Source organism: Dunckerocampus dactyliophorus, chromosome 5 (assembly GCF_027744805.1).
Source record: "Dunckerocampus dactyliophorus isolate RoL2022-P2 chromosome 5, RoL_Ddac_1.1, whole genome shotgun sequence".
Taxonomy (NCBI): domain Eukaryota; kingdom Metazoa; phylum Chordata; class Actinopteri; order Syngnathiformes; family Syngnathidae; genus Dunckerocampus; species Dunckerocampus dactyliophorus.
The window spans coordinates 18324574-18341634 of NC_072823.1; the positions used below are offsets into that span (position 1 = coordinate 18324574).

The 17061-nt window shown below is 41.9% G+C and overlaps 1 protein-coding gene across 2 annotated transcripts in view; it reads left to right on the forward strand.

The window, feature by feature from the left end:
• Positions 1-1313: 1313 nt before the first annotated feature.
• mctp2a (multiple C2 domains, transmembrane 2a) overlaps positions 1314-17061 on the forward strand; it is a 50189-nt gene continuing 34441 nt past the window's right edge. For both annotated transcript variants that reach the window (XM_054776891.1, XM_054776892.1), the window contains exons 1-11: positions 1314-1384; positions 1685-2626; positions 7867-7926; positions 8009-8117; positions 11327-11469; positions 11540-11616; positions 12025-12139; positions 12238-12261; positions 15617-15787; positions 16417-16547; positions 16636-16822. In XM_054776891.1, coding sequence (XP_054632866.1) covers positions 1697-2626; positions 7867-7926; positions 8009-8117; positions 11327-11469; positions 11540-11616; positions 12025-12139; positions 12238-12261; positions 15617-15787; positions 16417-16547; positions 16636-16822 — 1947 coding nt within the window. In that variant the 5' untranslated portion in view covers positions 1314-1384; positions 1685-1696. The remainder of the gene's footprint in view (positions 1385-1684; positions 2627-7866; positions 7927-8008; positions 8118-11326; positions 11470-11539; positions 11617-12024; positions 12140-12237; positions 12262-15616; positions 15788-16416; positions 16548-16635; positions 16823-17061) is intronic.

Consider the following 17061-nt stretch of genomic DNA (forward strand, 5'->3'; position numbering starts at 1 on the left):
GGTGTCACGCTTTTATTTTGGCGATGTGTACTTCCTTCTGGGTGGAAGAGGCAGCCGCTTCACACCTTGTGGCCGCCAGCTGTTGCCAATTATCAGTAGTGGCGGGAGGGGGGAGGAATATGGTCATGGTTTGGTTTGGTTTGGTTTGATTTAATTTAATTTGAACATACATGCAGGTTACAATGGAATATATCTCATGAATCATTTTATGGTGAATTTTCAAGATACACGATGTGATCATCAGTCAAAAGGCAGCTAATGTAGCCACCACTGGACAACACAGTCAGCAGTCTAAATTAAATAACCCGAAAAATAATTCAATTCATCAGACCACATGACCAGCCTCTCTCATCGGTGGAAGACACCGAGTTTACCGACTGCTCTCTCACTTGGAGCCCCGCTGCATGATATCAGGAAGTCCTGCTAGAACGCCATCAAACCATGTACTCTCACATCCAAACTCTCCTTAAAGAAGGCGTCTCATATGTCAGTTTCACGAGTGATATATGTTCTATATGTTGTTAAATATGTTTTTTCCTAAATGAAGGCGATTCTATGCAGTGGCGGAGCCAGACATTTTTCATTAGGATGGCCAAGGTGAGACCATTACTCACATAGGGGTGGCATTAAGTTGATACCTAAATTGTCTAGATGGCTAAGTGGGGTGGCCGGAGTGACCAGGAGTGGCCACAGATGGATGATCAGTATTGGAATCTGCTGCATAAAACCCTGATTGGAGCATCCCTAGTAAACAGTAATATCATTTAGCGCCAATTTGTGGGACAATAAGCATTTCGAACTCCCCCCCGCCACATGGTTTTGTCTGTGCAGTCGTATTTTTTCATTGTACTTTTCTCAAAATTAAGGTTAAAATCTTGTCTCGTTCTTGTGGACTCAATTTCATGTATCGTCTTGTCTCGTGAGTTGGCTATCTTGTGACACCCCTAGTGGGTACACATGTTATTGCTTCATTGTATGATTATTAACAGTGGTTAATAATAGTATTCATAATAATGATAGTGGTTGCACACATTTATACTTTTACGACAGTTAAGAAGATGAAAATGTTTCGTAACTGATTTTGTTTGACCTTTTAAGGTTCAGCTGTGTATTGTCATAGAATCATTGTTTTGATGGAATTTAACTTTCGGCCTGACTCAGCCGTGGAGCGCAACTGTTGCATTGTCACAGTTGTTGGAACTTGCCTTGCAGGACAGGTATAGCTAGTTTCATTCCAGTCAGGTTACTCCACCAATGACCAGCCTCCAATCAGGAAGGTGTGCCCGACGACATGTTTTTGCCGTAATGGTTAGGCTGCCTCTCTGAGAACTCACTGGTCTTGGAGGATATTTGGAAGTAGTGGTGGCGGAAGTTGACTGAGCAGGTATCTTCTTTTGAACTGGGATGATTCTGTTTATGACAAATATATAACGCTAAAGACTTTAATTGGAATACTTTTAAGCCTACCTATGTAATCAGTACATTTTCTTTACAATTGTAAATTCACGTTATAGTTTAACCTGGATTTTTGTTGGATCTGACTACAATGCTTTTTTGCCGACCAGCTAAAAATATCGTCTGAATCATACAGCTGGCAGTTTTCTGCCACTAGGTAGTCATTTAGAGAACATCTTTATATATTTGTGCGCATTTACAATAACCAACTGATCTTTTTTCCCCGAAGGAAGCCTTAAAAATGGAAGCCAAAAAGAAGAAGAAGTTATTGGACAATATCCGAGTGAAAAATAAGTTTGTCAATCTGATGAAACCAGGCAAAAAGGCAGGTGCCAAGCAGGGAAAGAAACTTGCCTATAGGCGCAGTATATCTGTCCCAGACTTAAGGCTTACGGCAGGAGAAGTGCTTCCATCGGAGAACGTTGTGTCGTCGACAGCCTCCGAGGCCATATTTTGTGCCAATTCCCCCATGTTGAGTGATAATGATTCGACTGCAAGTGGCTCAATTCCTGATGGGTCGGCAATTAACATCAGACTTCCCACAGATGTCTCAGATGTAGGCTCCAACTCTGCATATTCATCGTTCAACTCAACGACTCTCTATGAGGAAATTATTGACGTCATGTCAAGCTCGGAGAAAAAGATGAACATGAGTGGAGGAGCCTTATATGCACAAGTAGACAAACAAGCCAAGAGGAAAGGACCTACTTTTACTTTTGACCCCATTCCTGCACAAAGTTCCAGTTCTGCCAATGTACAAATCAGTTTGCCAAGACTGGATTCTGCAACAGATTTTGGTGAAAGACCCTGGACACCTGAGGCTGTCGGTAATCCAGGAGCTGTCGCAGACGTGCTTGCAAGAGCAAACTCTCTGGGAGAACAAAGTGCACATGCGAGGGTCGTTCGCTTCAAGCAGGACAGGCCCCTATCTGGAAAAGGGAGTCCATCACCTTTCAGAGAAAAGGTGCCTTTGACGTTAGAAACTCTCAGTAAACCACAGGACAGTGCGGATGGCAGCTCACAATACTGTTGGTCGGGCGAGGACCAGGTTGCCATTCCATGGTTGACAGACATTGAGGCACTGGATCAGGAACCCACCCCATCCCCAATCACAAGTGACTGTAATATTGAGGAATCTTCACTAGAAGGAGGGACTATGGAAGAAATAGAGGTAAGTCTTATTTATATACTGTAAATGTACCTATTATAAAAAAAACTCACATATGTTATGTATGCTTACTCTATTGCATTAGGGAATTCAGTACATTGTCCATCATGTTAAAATCTATGTTTAGCATGTGAAGCCTGCATACCTGCCAACCAGAGTGCCATATAATTCGCTTCATAACTGTGACAAAGTTATCAGTGGCAGCAATGAGGAAACACAGTGAAGCAACACTGAAACTGAAACAAGTTCCAATGTAACCTTTTCAACCCAGCAACTGCAGCCATATAAAAGCAGGGTTCCTACGCAAGTATGGAAAAGTATGGAATTTGATTTGATAAATTTCCAGGTGTGGAAAAGTATGGAAAATGGAAACTCAAGTATGGAAACATATTCATTTTTCCAAGACTGTTACCACTGTTCTGTTTTCTAAAGGATAAAATTATAAATAACTAAAAAAACAAAACAAAGAAATGGATGGGTCTGTTTTTCTAAGGCGCTTGCAAGGACAGCTAAGATGTTTGTTTGAGAGCAGAAAGTGGGCGACACATCCTGGAAAACATTTAGGAAGATTGACAAGTTGAATGGCCAGCTGTCTGCTCTTATCCTCCTCCAACTCTTTGTATGAACAACATGACCTAGATATAATCTCTTGGAAGTTATATGATGACAAAAAGGCATACATATTCAGGGTTTGGTCTGTAAGGTATATACACTGCTGAAAAAAATTAGAGAAACACTTGGAAAACACATCAGATCTAAACTGGGGGAAAAATGATCTTGAATATCTTTCCTGATAATAAGTAGGTGATGTATTAGTAACAAAATGATGCCACATAATTTGATAGAAATGAAAATGATCACCCTATAGAGGGGGGAAATCAAAGACACCCCAAAAATGAAAGTGAAAAAATGATGCAGCAGACTGGTCCATTTTGCTAAAATGTCATTGTAGCAACTCAAAATGATTCTCAGTAGTTTGTGTGGCCCCCACGTGCTTGTACGCATGCCTGACAACGTCGGGGCATGCTCCTAATGAGACTACGGATGGTGTCCTGGGGGATCTCCTCCCAGATCTGGGCCAGGGCATCAATGTACCTGGACGCATGGAGGAGATTCCAGGAGACAGGTAGTTACTCCAGGAGAGCTGGGCAGGGCCGTAGAAGGCCCTTCAACCCTCAGCAGGATCGGTATCTGCGCCTTTGTGCAAGGAGGAACAGGATGAGCACTGCCAGAGCCCTACAAAATGATCTCCAGCAGGCCACTGGTGTGAATGTTTCTGACCAAACAATCAGAAACAGGCTCCATGAGGGTGGCCTGAGGGCCCGACGTCCTGTAGTGGGCCCTGTGCTCACTGCCCCTCACCGTAGAGCTTGATTGGCATTTGCCATAGACCACCAGAATTGGCAACTATACCACTGGTGCCCTGCGCTCTTCCCTGATGAGAGCAAGTTCAACCTGAGCACATGTGACAGACGTGAAAGGGTCTGGAGATGCCGTGGAGAACGTTATGCTGCCTGCAACATCATTCAGCATGACCGGTTTGGTGGTGGGTCAGTGATGGTCTGGGGAGGCATATCCCTGGAAGGACGTACAGACCTCTACAGGTTAGATAACGGCACCCTGACTGCTATTAGGTATCGGGATGAAATCCTTGGACCCATTGTCAGAACCTACACTGGTGCAGTGGGACCTGGGTTCCTCCTGGTCCACGACAATGCCGACGTCATGTGGCTAGTGTATGCAGGTAGTTCCTGGAGGATGAAGGAATTGATACCATTGACTGGCCCCCACGTTCACCTGACCTAAACCCAATAGAACACCTCTGGGACATTATGTTTAGGTCCATCCGGCGCCGCCAGGTTGCTCCTCAGACTGTCCAGGAGCTCATTGATGCCCTGGTCCAGATCTGGGAGGAGATCCCCCAGGACACCATCCGTAGTCTCATTAGGAGCATGCCCCGACGTTGTCAGGCATGCGTACAAGCACGTGGGGGCCACACAAACTACTGAGAATCATTTTGAGTTGCTACAATGACATTTTGGCAAAATGGACCAGTGTGCTGCATCATTTTTTCACCTTCATTTTTGGGGTGTCTTTGATTTCCCCCCTCTATAGGGTGATCATTTTCATTTGTATCAAGTTATGTGGCATCATTTTGTTACTAATACATCACCCACTTATTATCAGGAAAGATATTCAAGATCATTTTCCCCCCAGTTTAGATCTGATGTGTTTTTGAAGTGTTCCTCTAATTTTTTTGAGCAGTATATATATGTTTCTTCAGTTTCTTCTTCATTTGAATGCCTGATACAACTAAAGGTACCTTTGTTTGGACAAATATAACAATGACAACAAAAATAACTCTAAGAGTTACATTTTTTGGCAGTACAATGTGATTGTGGGTATTATCAAGAAAACCATGGAAGTTGCTAGATATCAGCTCTTAAATTCAACTCTTCTGAGCTATATTTGTTATCATCATTATATTTGTACAAACAAATGTACCTTTAGTTGTACCAGGCATTACAATGGATCAGTAAACTGAAGAAACATGGGTGGTATAATCATTTTTTCCATGACTGTAGTTGAAACTAAGGCTGAATCCCAATTCTACCACTTAGCCCTTCCCCTTCGTCTTACCCCTTGCCTTACCCCTTCCCCTACCCCTTAAAACCTAGGCCCAAATGGAAGAAGCCACTAAGAAATGGGATACCACTTGATTGTCATGACATCATCACCCTTCACCGCTTCCTGGCTGTGACGTAGGCAGATGAGATAATTAAATTGTTCATAATACTTGTTTCCTTCCATAAAGTAAGGTGCATACATTTCTAGATTATTTCAATGTGATATAGCCTACTCACGACACCTTTTTTAAAAATAAAAGACACTCATTTTTACAAACTGACATTTATTGCACAACAAACAACGCTAATAATTAACAGCTTACAACCAGCACTGTAATCCATCCATCCATCCATCCATTTTCTATGCCGCTTCTCCTCATTAGGGTCGCGAGGGTATGCTGGAGCCTATCCCAGCTGACTTGGCGCGACAGGCGGGGTACACCCTGGACTGGTCGCCAGTCAATCGCAGGGCACCAGCACTGTAATAACATTTATAAAAAAAGAATGTATCAAATATGCATATGAAATAGAACAATACCACAAACTTAATCAACAAATGTATAAATCTTATCAAATCTATAAAATGCATAAATCTTACCAAGCATCATTTCAAGGATTAAAAACCTCCCTGTTTTGGTCTCGCTCTCCTCCTGTCATTTACAGTATGTTGTCTCTCCGATTGTTTTGTAAGAAAGTCTGGAATGGCATTTTGTTGTATTTGACTTTTCTATACTGAGATTGTAGCATGGTCCTGGAGTGCTGTGTGGTGTAGCAGAGGGCTGACTTCAGTTGGCTTAGCATCTCGTGCAGGAATGACACACATGCATGATTGATGGGGTACAACTGTTAACTAGTAAATACAATAATAATAGTAATATGGTAACAGTGTGGCGAAAACAAATATAGAGTGATGGTAAATAAATAGATGGGACAACATTAGATTCCAAAAGTTGAATAAAGTTTGATAATGTGGTGTGCTGTCCACATATGGCCATGTTGTTTACATCTTTTATTTAGCTCATTTCCTATGTTCCTGACCATCCATACTGTATGCTGAATAGAATAAACATATGTCACCATGAGAATTGTTGGTGGACTACAGTGGCTATAATTCACAGACTTCACTATGATGTGCTTTACATGAATGATTAGATTAGAAAACGCCAACATTACTGTACACCAGGGGTGGCCATTACGTCGATCGTGAGCTACGGGTAGATCGCCAAGGTAGTTTGGGTCGATCACGTAAACGTCACTTTGTAGTTGTCATATGACATCAGTCAGCTGACATTAAGCTCCCCTCCTGATTCACGCTTGCTCCCCCGCAGCGTTTCAAGCTACGCACGAAGATACAACTTTCATCTTTATTATTCTGATTATGGATGAACTAACTCTGTGGTAAGATGTCTATATCTATAACAAAAGTTATCTGCTCACTTGTAGCGGCTAGTTAGGGCCCTGTTACACCTTGACGATTTAGGCAGCGCATGCCTGACGTGATCATTTTGATGGCATACGTTGAACTGCCGACAGTGTTTTTTTCAATTTTGGGCGTATACATAGCGTATTCATAACGAGGTCGACGTAAACATGACGTATTAGTAACTTATATAGAACGTTTCTATAACTTATAGACAACTTATATCAACGAATGCATAGCGTGTTGCCAGTGTTCACAATTTATGCCCAACAGCCAACGCCTGTCACACCTTGACGATTTAGCCAGCTTACGCCAACGTATGAAATATTTGGCCAATACGCTGGCGTACGTCGAATAAGTTATGGGTAAGTTTTGTATATGTTAACAGCACGCGGAAGCACGCCGGCATACGTCGTAGTACGTCTAAGTCGTCCAAAAATTTTGTGCATGCACAAAACTTTTCAACGTATGTCAACGTATGATTCATACGTCCCGCATCCGCGGGCAATAGGTTATGCGATTGTTGACACCCGTTCACACACGTTATTTGTAAGTTACACACAAGTCGTTATACGTCAACATACCTGAAACAAAACTGTCTTCTTGGCAAGCTTTGGCTGAGAGGAGATGGAGACTGTCATGTTTGCATTAGCAGATAAGCTAGTGCCAAAATTAAAAGGGAATACGTGTGGAAATACAAAGAGAATTAATAAAACAAAAATATACAAATGTGGAAATACAAAGAGAATCAATAATAAAAAAAATATACAAATGTAGTCATATTCTTTTTCCATTTTGTCATTGTTTTTTTTGTATTGTCTTTGTTTTTTCCAATTTGCCGTTGTTTTTCCTGTTTTGTATTTGTCTTTTCCACTTGCGTTTTGTCATTGCATTTAGTAGTAGTTTTAGTAGTCATTTAGTAATGACAAAGACAAAACAGGAAAAGCGACACCAAAAAGGAAAAAAACAAAGACAATGCAGAAATCATTCTTTTGTCTTTGTGCAAACATACAGTACATAATACAAGTTAAAAAAAACAACATTTTAAAGTTTTCCCATAATGCATTTTGTTTGAGCAAAGCATGTGAAAGATTTTGAGATCTATGGCACCGATTTGAAAAATGTAATAGCTCTGTTTAGTCAATTAACTTTCTAGGAGTGAGTTTGTGTTTACCATTTTTTTCCTTCCAATGTAGATGTCCAGTGAACCATGTGACTTCTTTGAGCAAATTCTACAAGATCCACCTGAAAGCTCTGTGAGTTCCCACTCTTTGCTTAGGCTTGGCAATAACTTGATACTGTAGACACAACGTAAAAGCAAATAATCTCCACGGGCAGGTTTTGACAGCAGGGTCAGATGTCCAAGGACCAGCCCCACTCCAGAGGTACCTACTTTGCATCAGTTTAAAGCAGGGACAGAACCTGGTCATCCGAGACAAACGCTCCGGTAGGTCAACTACCTGCAGGTGTTCCGAAAGCATTGGCCTTTTGCACAAGTCTTCTTCATATTATTGGCTTGTGACTAAATTGTGTTCATTGTTTCCTGTATTGTCTGCCTGTTGTCAAGTGAGATGATTTTCTTGTATGCTCATTCATGGGTTGTTTTTTGGCTGTACTGTAGCTACATGTTCATACGTCATTTATACTTTGTCAAACTTGTTGCGCTTGAACAACATTTCCCTGTATTCAAAAGTGGGACAAATGTGTTGAAAGCAAGATGTAAATTTGTCAAGTTAATACTTGTGGTATGGTGGTGTGCAGTCAGACACATTTTAGAAGTATGCAGTCAGACCAGTATGATAACAAATAAGGTGATAAGGAAATCAGTTCACCAGGACATCGAAGTCAAAGAAATGTATCTACTGTATAGAGGCTTGCATCCATTTCCAAAGTCACTTATGCTGATCAGTGTCATGGGGGTACTAGAGCCTATTTTAGTCGATCACCTGTCAATCACTGGGCTGACACATACAGTCACGCTCAGAGCTACAGTGAATTTAGAATATTTCATAACGTAGCTCGCATGTCATGTTCTGCTTTACTACCTCATGCACTTCTTGACCCCTTTTACAGAAGCCTTGTGAAAGGGATGTTGTGAAAAGCAGCGACCTCAAGTGGTATTAATTGGAACTACAATCAGAAAATTCATGTGTGATTATTTGGATTTGAGCACTAATCTGTAATGCTAAAAAGTAAATACATTTATTTTCATAGCACCTTTCAGATAACACAGGACGCAAGCTGCGTCACAATTTAAAATAAGAGTAAATACATTTGTAAATTGGTATTTTATAAAAAACTAACACAGAATCTGGGAGCTATTGATGAAAAGTATGTATAAGGATCCAATGTGAGAAGGCACTGTTGGGAATATAAGGTATAATATAAGGTGTTCAAGTGTCATAAAATTGGACATCTTTGCATTATTGTATTTTCCAAGTTCACTGTGTGGTTTATGTTAAAGTGTTTCAACTTCCTCCTAAATTACAAAAAGATAAAGTAGTTTTGGTTAACTGAAAATGCTAGAGTGGCGTTCAGCCTGTGTTACGGCTCTGATCCTACCTCAAAGGCCGGGAAATATTGTCAGGTCAACTGGTTTCCCTCCGTTTCATGTGGGTGGTGTTTATACAGAACAAAATGTAGCAGGCCAGTAGTGTGAAAGGGTCCTAATTCTCAGCACTGTGATTGACAGGTGATTGGTCTTGTCTTCCTTCCTAAATCAGCAAAAACAGTATGCATCCTCATGGTGACCTTTAAAGAAAAAAAAATTGTCCATCAGCCATAATCCTTATTTGAGACATGAACACATACTTCACATACTTCATCTTTTCTGTGTGTTCTAAAGGTATAAAAACAGCTAAAAAGACTTAGCTAAGAATGCACGTAATGGGAAACACTTATTCCGTTTATAAAGCCTTCTGAAAAAAACTCCAAAAAGCAGCATTATTATTAACATTGTTGCACTGATTGAACTACGTTACTGGCGCATTGACACCTTGCCACACCACACCGGCTAGCTACTAGCTGGCTAGCAACTAGCTTCACCACACACTCGCCCACAGCACGTCAGTGTCACGCTCACAATGCCTCAAGCCACTACCAAAACGTAACGCGACTAACGTATTGGAGCTGCTGCTACTGTTGCTGTGTATTTGTTTTTGAGTTTGCAAATGTTCATGGTATAGACGTTCATTTCAATGTTGCTATGTGAAATCAATTCACCCAGAAAGAAAGTTCTGGTAATGCTTTAATAGACCAAAATACGGCAAAATATTGTAAGTAGCCTATTACATGTTATCATGAATGTACCTGTTACTACATGGTTACAGCATGTATATGAAACCATAAAACCTTGTTGGAGGTTTTTGGAGGTGTTTCTGTAGCAGTCTTTGTCAGCGGCATAGGATTGTGGATGATGGGCAAAATTCCAAAAAAAAGAGCAGTTTTCCTTTAACAGGACAAACAGGATGGAAAATGGATGGATAGTATTTTAGAGTAGAACATGTGATTTTGTTCCATTTATTGATAACACGTCTACATTTATTTGTATTCTTTTGAGTGATAGCAAAGGGCACTTGAAGTCTAGTAGGGACCTAACTGTTGCTGAGAGGATGGCACCGCGATGATGCAACCCACACACGTTCCGTGCCTCACCCCTGTTTGCCCAACAATCACCACTGTGCCAAAGACTGACCAAGGGCATATATTTTCATTACATATTCTGAAAAGGACCCACGCCACCAGCCCCCCTTCCACTCTTTGGGTTTTGTTCTTTCCTCTTGTTTTTTTTTTCCCCTCGCCCTCTCCCATTAATTTCCATCGTCACCGTTCTCACTTGTGCCAGAGCTTTTCTCCTAGCGGGCTGCCACATTCTCCTCCTGTCAAGTTGCCTGGAGGTTTCCCTGTCACAGGCTGGCAGGGTGGAGCTGCTGTGGGTCCTGCCTGCTTTTGCGAGATGTTCATTTGGAGTGGGGAGCTGACAGGCCTGACAGCCCATCCCCACAGGGCCTTTGTCATGTGATTCAAGCATCCCTGCGGGCTCTCTCAAGCACCCCTTTATCCCCCCCTACACAAATGAAGGCATGAAAATGGCTTTCTTTTTTTTTGGCCAGTCTGCATGCAATTGCAGAAACAAAGAAGTCTCATACCCTCACCCCGCTCGCGCGCAGACTTTCTTAACAGGCTTGGGAGATTAACACTGGTTGCTTCGAGATTTTGCTTTCTGGTTGTCTCATGCTGGCGAGTGCTTCGCCTCTTTCACAATTAAACGGCTACATCGCCATGTGTGTGGTACTCCTCCTCCTCCTTCTACTCTCATGAAATCGGTGTGGAAGAAGGCTGTGCATGTGTGGGGCCATTAGCATGTTTTTTGGGGAATTTTTTTTTCAGGTTCTGCATAAGGTAACTGCAATTCCTATAGGAGTAGTTATAAACTCCCAATTTATGTCAGCTCAAGACTAATTAGAAATATATCTCTGGCCCAAACCTATATGATGTATTGCCATAAAACCAACAAATACATAAACTGATGAGCTGAAACACAACAACTGGTAATTAATTGCAACAAACCTGACTTACAAACCGATAAAAACGGACAACCTTTAGCCCATTATGTGCATCATACTAATGTGTGCCTCGTTATGTTTTATTTTGAAGGCACAAGTGATCCTTATGTGAAGTTCAAACTGGAAGGAAAGCAATTCTACAAGAGCAAAGTGGTGTATAAAAACTTGAATCCAAGGTGGAACGAGTTCTTCTCCTTTCCTCTGCGGGACAGAGAGCATATTGTGGAAGTTCGGGTATGCAAAACGTTTTTTGAATTTATTTCACAAACAAGAACATTCTCAAAATATAGTTTTTCTCTAACAGGTCTACGATAAAAATCGGACTTCAGATGAATTCATGGGTTCAAGCACTATTGCGCTGAAAGATCTTGAACTTTACAAGTGAGTGGCATCCTTTCTTTTTCTTTGTCTTTGTCTTTTTTTTTTTTTTTACATTTTGATTCAGACAGGTGCTGTTAACCAGGGGTGCTAAATCTTGGTTTAGGGAATTTCCCAATTTAGTCACATTTTCTTTTTTTCAGAAGCAAGAAAAAAATAATTTAGAGCATTTAATAAAAAAAAAAACACACTAAAATTACATTTTTTAGACAACACCACAGACATAATAATGGCTTGCATTTCTACCCACTCATTAGAAAGGTGGCATGTAAAAAACAGATATTTATTGATTGTTCAGCTATACACTTTTAACAGTACATGGACAACAGAATCTCAAAGGTCTATTATAGGGGTCAGGAGATATAAAAGACTGCAAACCAAATGTCACCAAATGTCATCTTTTTATCTCAGGAACTATGAAATGGAGTTGCCCCTCAGTGATCCTAAAAGCAAAGAGGAAAACATGGGAGTAATTAATGTTGATGTATGTCTAATGTTCCGGGATGCCACCATCAAACGAAACTCAGTAAGTATTTATGATATGACAAGTATATGGTGATACAGAAACCTCTTCCTGGTCATTTTACTGACCCTCGTGATTGTCTTTTTTTTTTCCTTTAACAGAGATGGCCAGTAAAGAAGAATAAGGTAAAGATTTTCTTATACTCTCATTACTCACATACATTAAATGTGTTGACTTACTGTATGAGCTGCACTCTATTTGTTTTAGGGAAGAACACTAGGGGGCAGTAGCTCACTGTGCTATATTACAACAAAGAACAAGGTGGACGCTCGACACTTTTGTGTATAACCTTGGCTTCTATTGCTTATCCTTATTTGCAATGCATACTGTTTTGAGCGGTATCATTTGCTCTGTGAGAGAGAGAGAGAAAATACAATAAAAGATTTGTATCACAACTCAAATTATAATACTGTGTTGACCAAACCTGTAGTAATAAAAGAAACTCTTAGATGTGTATTACAGGGCAGTAATTGGTTTTGTAGTAAACAAAGTTCCTTCGATTCTCAAGTGGGTTTCAGTATATTGCCGCTGTAATTAGATTCAGAGTGAAATAGTTGGGCGGCTGTTTGGGACTGGCGCTGCAGTTGAGTGGGTTTATATTCACACCTATGTAGTCTCTACATCTGCCACTGTTCAGTCTCTTGATGGTCCAGCAGACAATCTCAATTTGAAATGAGATGACAAAAGAATGAAACCATTTTCATGCACTACAGATGGTTAAAGATACTCAAAGGGAGACGGAAATGTGTGATGGGACTCTGCTGCCTAAGTCGTGGTGCTAATTTGACAATGTAACAATGCCCACCACCCCCTCTTCCCCATTTCATTTTTGACAATATCTTATTGCATTTAACACCTATCCTGGAAGTGCTGAATCGCCAGCTTTTACAGCTCGGTTCCCCCTCTTTCCAAACATCGTTTTCTCCCCGTGTGTTACCACCACGGAGACATGAGATGGCAAGTGGCTGAGTAAAAACTCCACTGTGTGATAGTGTTTCAAAACGGGAAGGGAGGTTGGGCTGTCGGCGGCACGCTGCCAGAGTGAGATGCCTAAGATCAGCACGGCTGATAATTCCCAGGCAAAGTGGGCAATAACCCAGATGTTAGGAGGTAATATCACAGCTGTGGACGGACAGTGTTGAGGCAGGAGCCAAATGGACCCTGGTCTGAGCTCGTTGTGCTTGTCCCTATGCTGTCCCACCATATGGAAGCCATCGCACAGCCCTTTTTAGGAACAGGAATAGATTCTCTTCAGGGGCCACTTACAGTTAAGTGGAATTGTTTTATTGGCCGCTGAGATAGAAACGTGTCCAAGATAAACACCAGGGATGACTTGGCTGAGGCCTGTTTTATATCGTTCCTCCATTCCCTCTGTTCTTCTTCTTTTGAAGGGTGGGGGGGTGATATTCATAGGGCTGCGCCTGTGCTATGCCATGTTAATTCAGGTCCCAGAGATGGGCTTTGATCCCCTCAGGATTGGGTGGCAATGTGGGTTGTGACCTTCGTAGTGGGAAGGTGAGGGGCCACAGTGGCAAGGGAGTCGCGGGGCCGTTTGAAGCGGCGTCGGCTGGGGCAGCCCAAGGAGCTGGGCAATCAAAGAGGTTAGAGCAGATGATGGTCCTGCTCTTTAATTACTGTCAGCGCGACACAACCTCTCCGCTGTTTGTTTTTACAGCTCTGAACTATCTCCGTACGGCCTCATGGGAACTCTAACAGGGAAACATATCAAGGCCGCTCTGTCTCACTCCCTCTGTGGCACAGGGCAGGGGAAGTCCATTTGCTGGGCTTGTCCTCCATTTCTGTCATGTTGTCCAAAATAAGGCACGAGACAATATGTTCCTTTTCATTTATAAAAAAAAAAAGCCTCTGATGTTGGCTTATTTCTTAGTTGATCTCTTCTCAAAACAGCTCTAATCGTCATGTTAAAAAACCTTTACTAACTGTACAGGTATGTTTAAAGTAATATTTTAACATTCCTAACTGCCATGCAAATGTAAATATATAAGTTGAGCACTGTATAATAAAACTAAAATAAAGTCAAACAACTCATCCTTTGAAGATGTCTGCCAGGTGGAGAATGAGCAGGAACGTGTTTGAGAGCACTGTCACCTTGTGGTGTAATAGTTATTGCTGGATATAATTTGTATATTTACTTTAATTGATGTTTAATTCATGTTAATGTTCATACTGTATTGACCAGCCAGACGCTTTCCTATGTTGGAGTAGGTTCCACGTCTGGCTTTATTGTTAGAATTATTAACTATACGTATATAATTAATATAACGTTTCCTCTTTGCCATTATGTTTATGAGATGTGCTGATGTCTCTGATGTGACATCATGCATGAATATGTTTTGAACTCCAAGTTTTGTTTTGAGCCATATTTTCCCTCAAATTGTGTCACTTTTGATGCATTGCACTTTGTAGGTTTGAATGTTCATCCACTCCAGCAAAGGGCCATATTGAATATTGTACCTTTCCAAAGATAGAAATTAAGAGACATGTCACTGCCTGAACAAAGGTGGAAATGCTCGTTACACAAACAGAGCCTATGTTCATATATAGGGGGGGACTTACCAGCATACAACACACTGTAATGCTGGTCATACATACTGCATTTTGCATAATATGCTGATGAGAGAGCTGTGCGGTTTGCATCATTACTCACTGCCGCCTGCTGTCTCCAGTGCAGTGTGCCAAGTGTCCTGACTCCCAACACTCAGCCTGGAATCTAGTGATGAGTGGGACTGTCACAGCCTGGGACATCTGGCTGCTTGCTGTCGTCCCGCTCTTCCTCTCTTTCTCTCTCTCTCTCTCTCTCTCTCTCTCTCTCTCTCTCTGCCAACCTCTGTGGTGTGGCTTGCCTGTCAGAAAAAGATGTGTTAATGTCTCCAACAGAAATAGTGTAAACCCTTGTCTAACTTAAAGACACTCTATGAACATGACGAAGTGTCAGGTTGAGGCAGGAGCGCATACACACAGTGGGCAGTGGGGTGATCACAATCTGCTATAGGGTGCTGATCGATCTCCATTCGGTTCATTTTTGGTACTTTTGCTCCCATGAATGGAAATACAAACCAAAGTCAAATTGTTACCATCATAAAACCTTGATTAACTGTATAGCTAACTAACATTTGAACATTCTTACCTGTCATTCTTACAAGTCATACCAGTGAAGAAAATGGAGTCAACCTCTAATCTTAAAACTTAAAACTCCTACACTTACAGTCTTAATTGTAGTGTATTGCCCTTTCAGTATGGTCGATATAGTCAAGGTCAGAGACTCATGTACCGCTTTCCTGTTTGGTGATATGTGTGACATTGTCATCATCACATTTTTCTTCTTTAGCTTAGTTTTACCTGTATTGTGATGAATTGCCATTCACCACAGTTCTTAACTGGTTCCTACTTTCCAAGTTATTTTGAGGTTCCACTGTACATTGCTGTCCTCATGCTTGGTGAATGACTATGCTTCAACAGAAGGCCACACAGTACCAAAGCCCAGCCGAGATGCAGAAGAGTCAGCTGAAAAGCCGCATGTGGACAGGGGTTTTCGCCATCACCCTGGTGGAGGGTCAAGATCTGCCTCAGTACGGCCACGGCGACATCTATGTCCGCTTTCGCCTTGGCGATCAGAAGTACAAAAGCAAGGTTAGACTTTCTTTCTTAGTCTCATAGCCCCTTTCCTGCCTATACCTCCTTATTTCTCACGCTCTTTTTGTCTCTTCATGACGTGCTCTTTATACTTCATGTCTTTCTTACGGGGCTTCTCTGCCTCAGTGGCTCACCTCCACCTTGGCTCACTGGGCCATGGCACAGACAGCTCATTAGACCAGGCGAGGCTGCCACTCACTCTCCCCGTGTCTCGGCTGCTGGGCTTCATTGCCTTGATTTGCATACCCAGCATGCCCCTGTTCATCTACCTGGACTTGTTTGCCTCCCCCTCTCAACTGAGGATTCTGCGGTGCGCTTGTCTCGTGTTCTTGTGTCATTTCTTTGTACACCCCTTTCAGCTTGTTTGTTTGTTTGTTTGCTGAACAAAGCTGATTATAATTGGGAGCTGTCAGTGTTTACGATCCCAGTGTGGCTACTGAAGTGTATAAGCACACACAAAACAAGCGAAACCTTTGGTTTTTCCTCTATTGCTGCTCTGTCGTTGTCCTGCATGATGGCTTAATTCACATGTCATGCAGGTGGTGTTCGGTTTGATAATGTGTCAAATGTGTGTGTGTGCGCGTGTGTGTTTCCATGACATGAATCTGTGTTTTTACTGTCCTCAGAACCTTTGCATTCAGGCCAATCCCCAGTGGAGAGAGCAGTTTGACTTCAATCAGTTTGCAGATAACCAGGAACCTCTGCAAGTGGAGGTGTATTCAAAGAGAGGCAGGAAGGGTGAGGAATCATGGGGAATGTGAGTATTTCCTGGTGGGTAATGATAATGGAACCCCTCTGCAGCCCTTTGTGTCGCCATTGGAACCATTTCCTCTTTTGTGTTGCAGGTTTGAGGTTGACCTATCCAGACTTAACTTTAATGAAAGGCAGCTCTACACTCATGTGCTGGATCCGGGAAAGGGCAGGCTGGTGTTTTTGGTCACCCTCCGACCATGCTGGGGGGTCTCCGTTTCTGACATTGAGTTGGCTACTTTAGAGAAGGCTGATGAGAGAGACGCCGTGGTGGAGAAATTTGTGAGTATTAGCATTTACACCAATGTCAGAGCAAATGTCAAATAATTTAGTGTGGGGATGGACATAATTGATCATTAGGTATTTTGTTCAGACGAGAGAATTGATTGCATGAATTGATCGCATCTTGAGGCAAAATGTGCAACACTTGCTCCTCGCAAGTGCAATACGTAGCTGCAACAGGCAGAGGTACTCTTCATTCAGAAGAACAGCATTTGCTTGGTACCGTTGAAACAGTAATT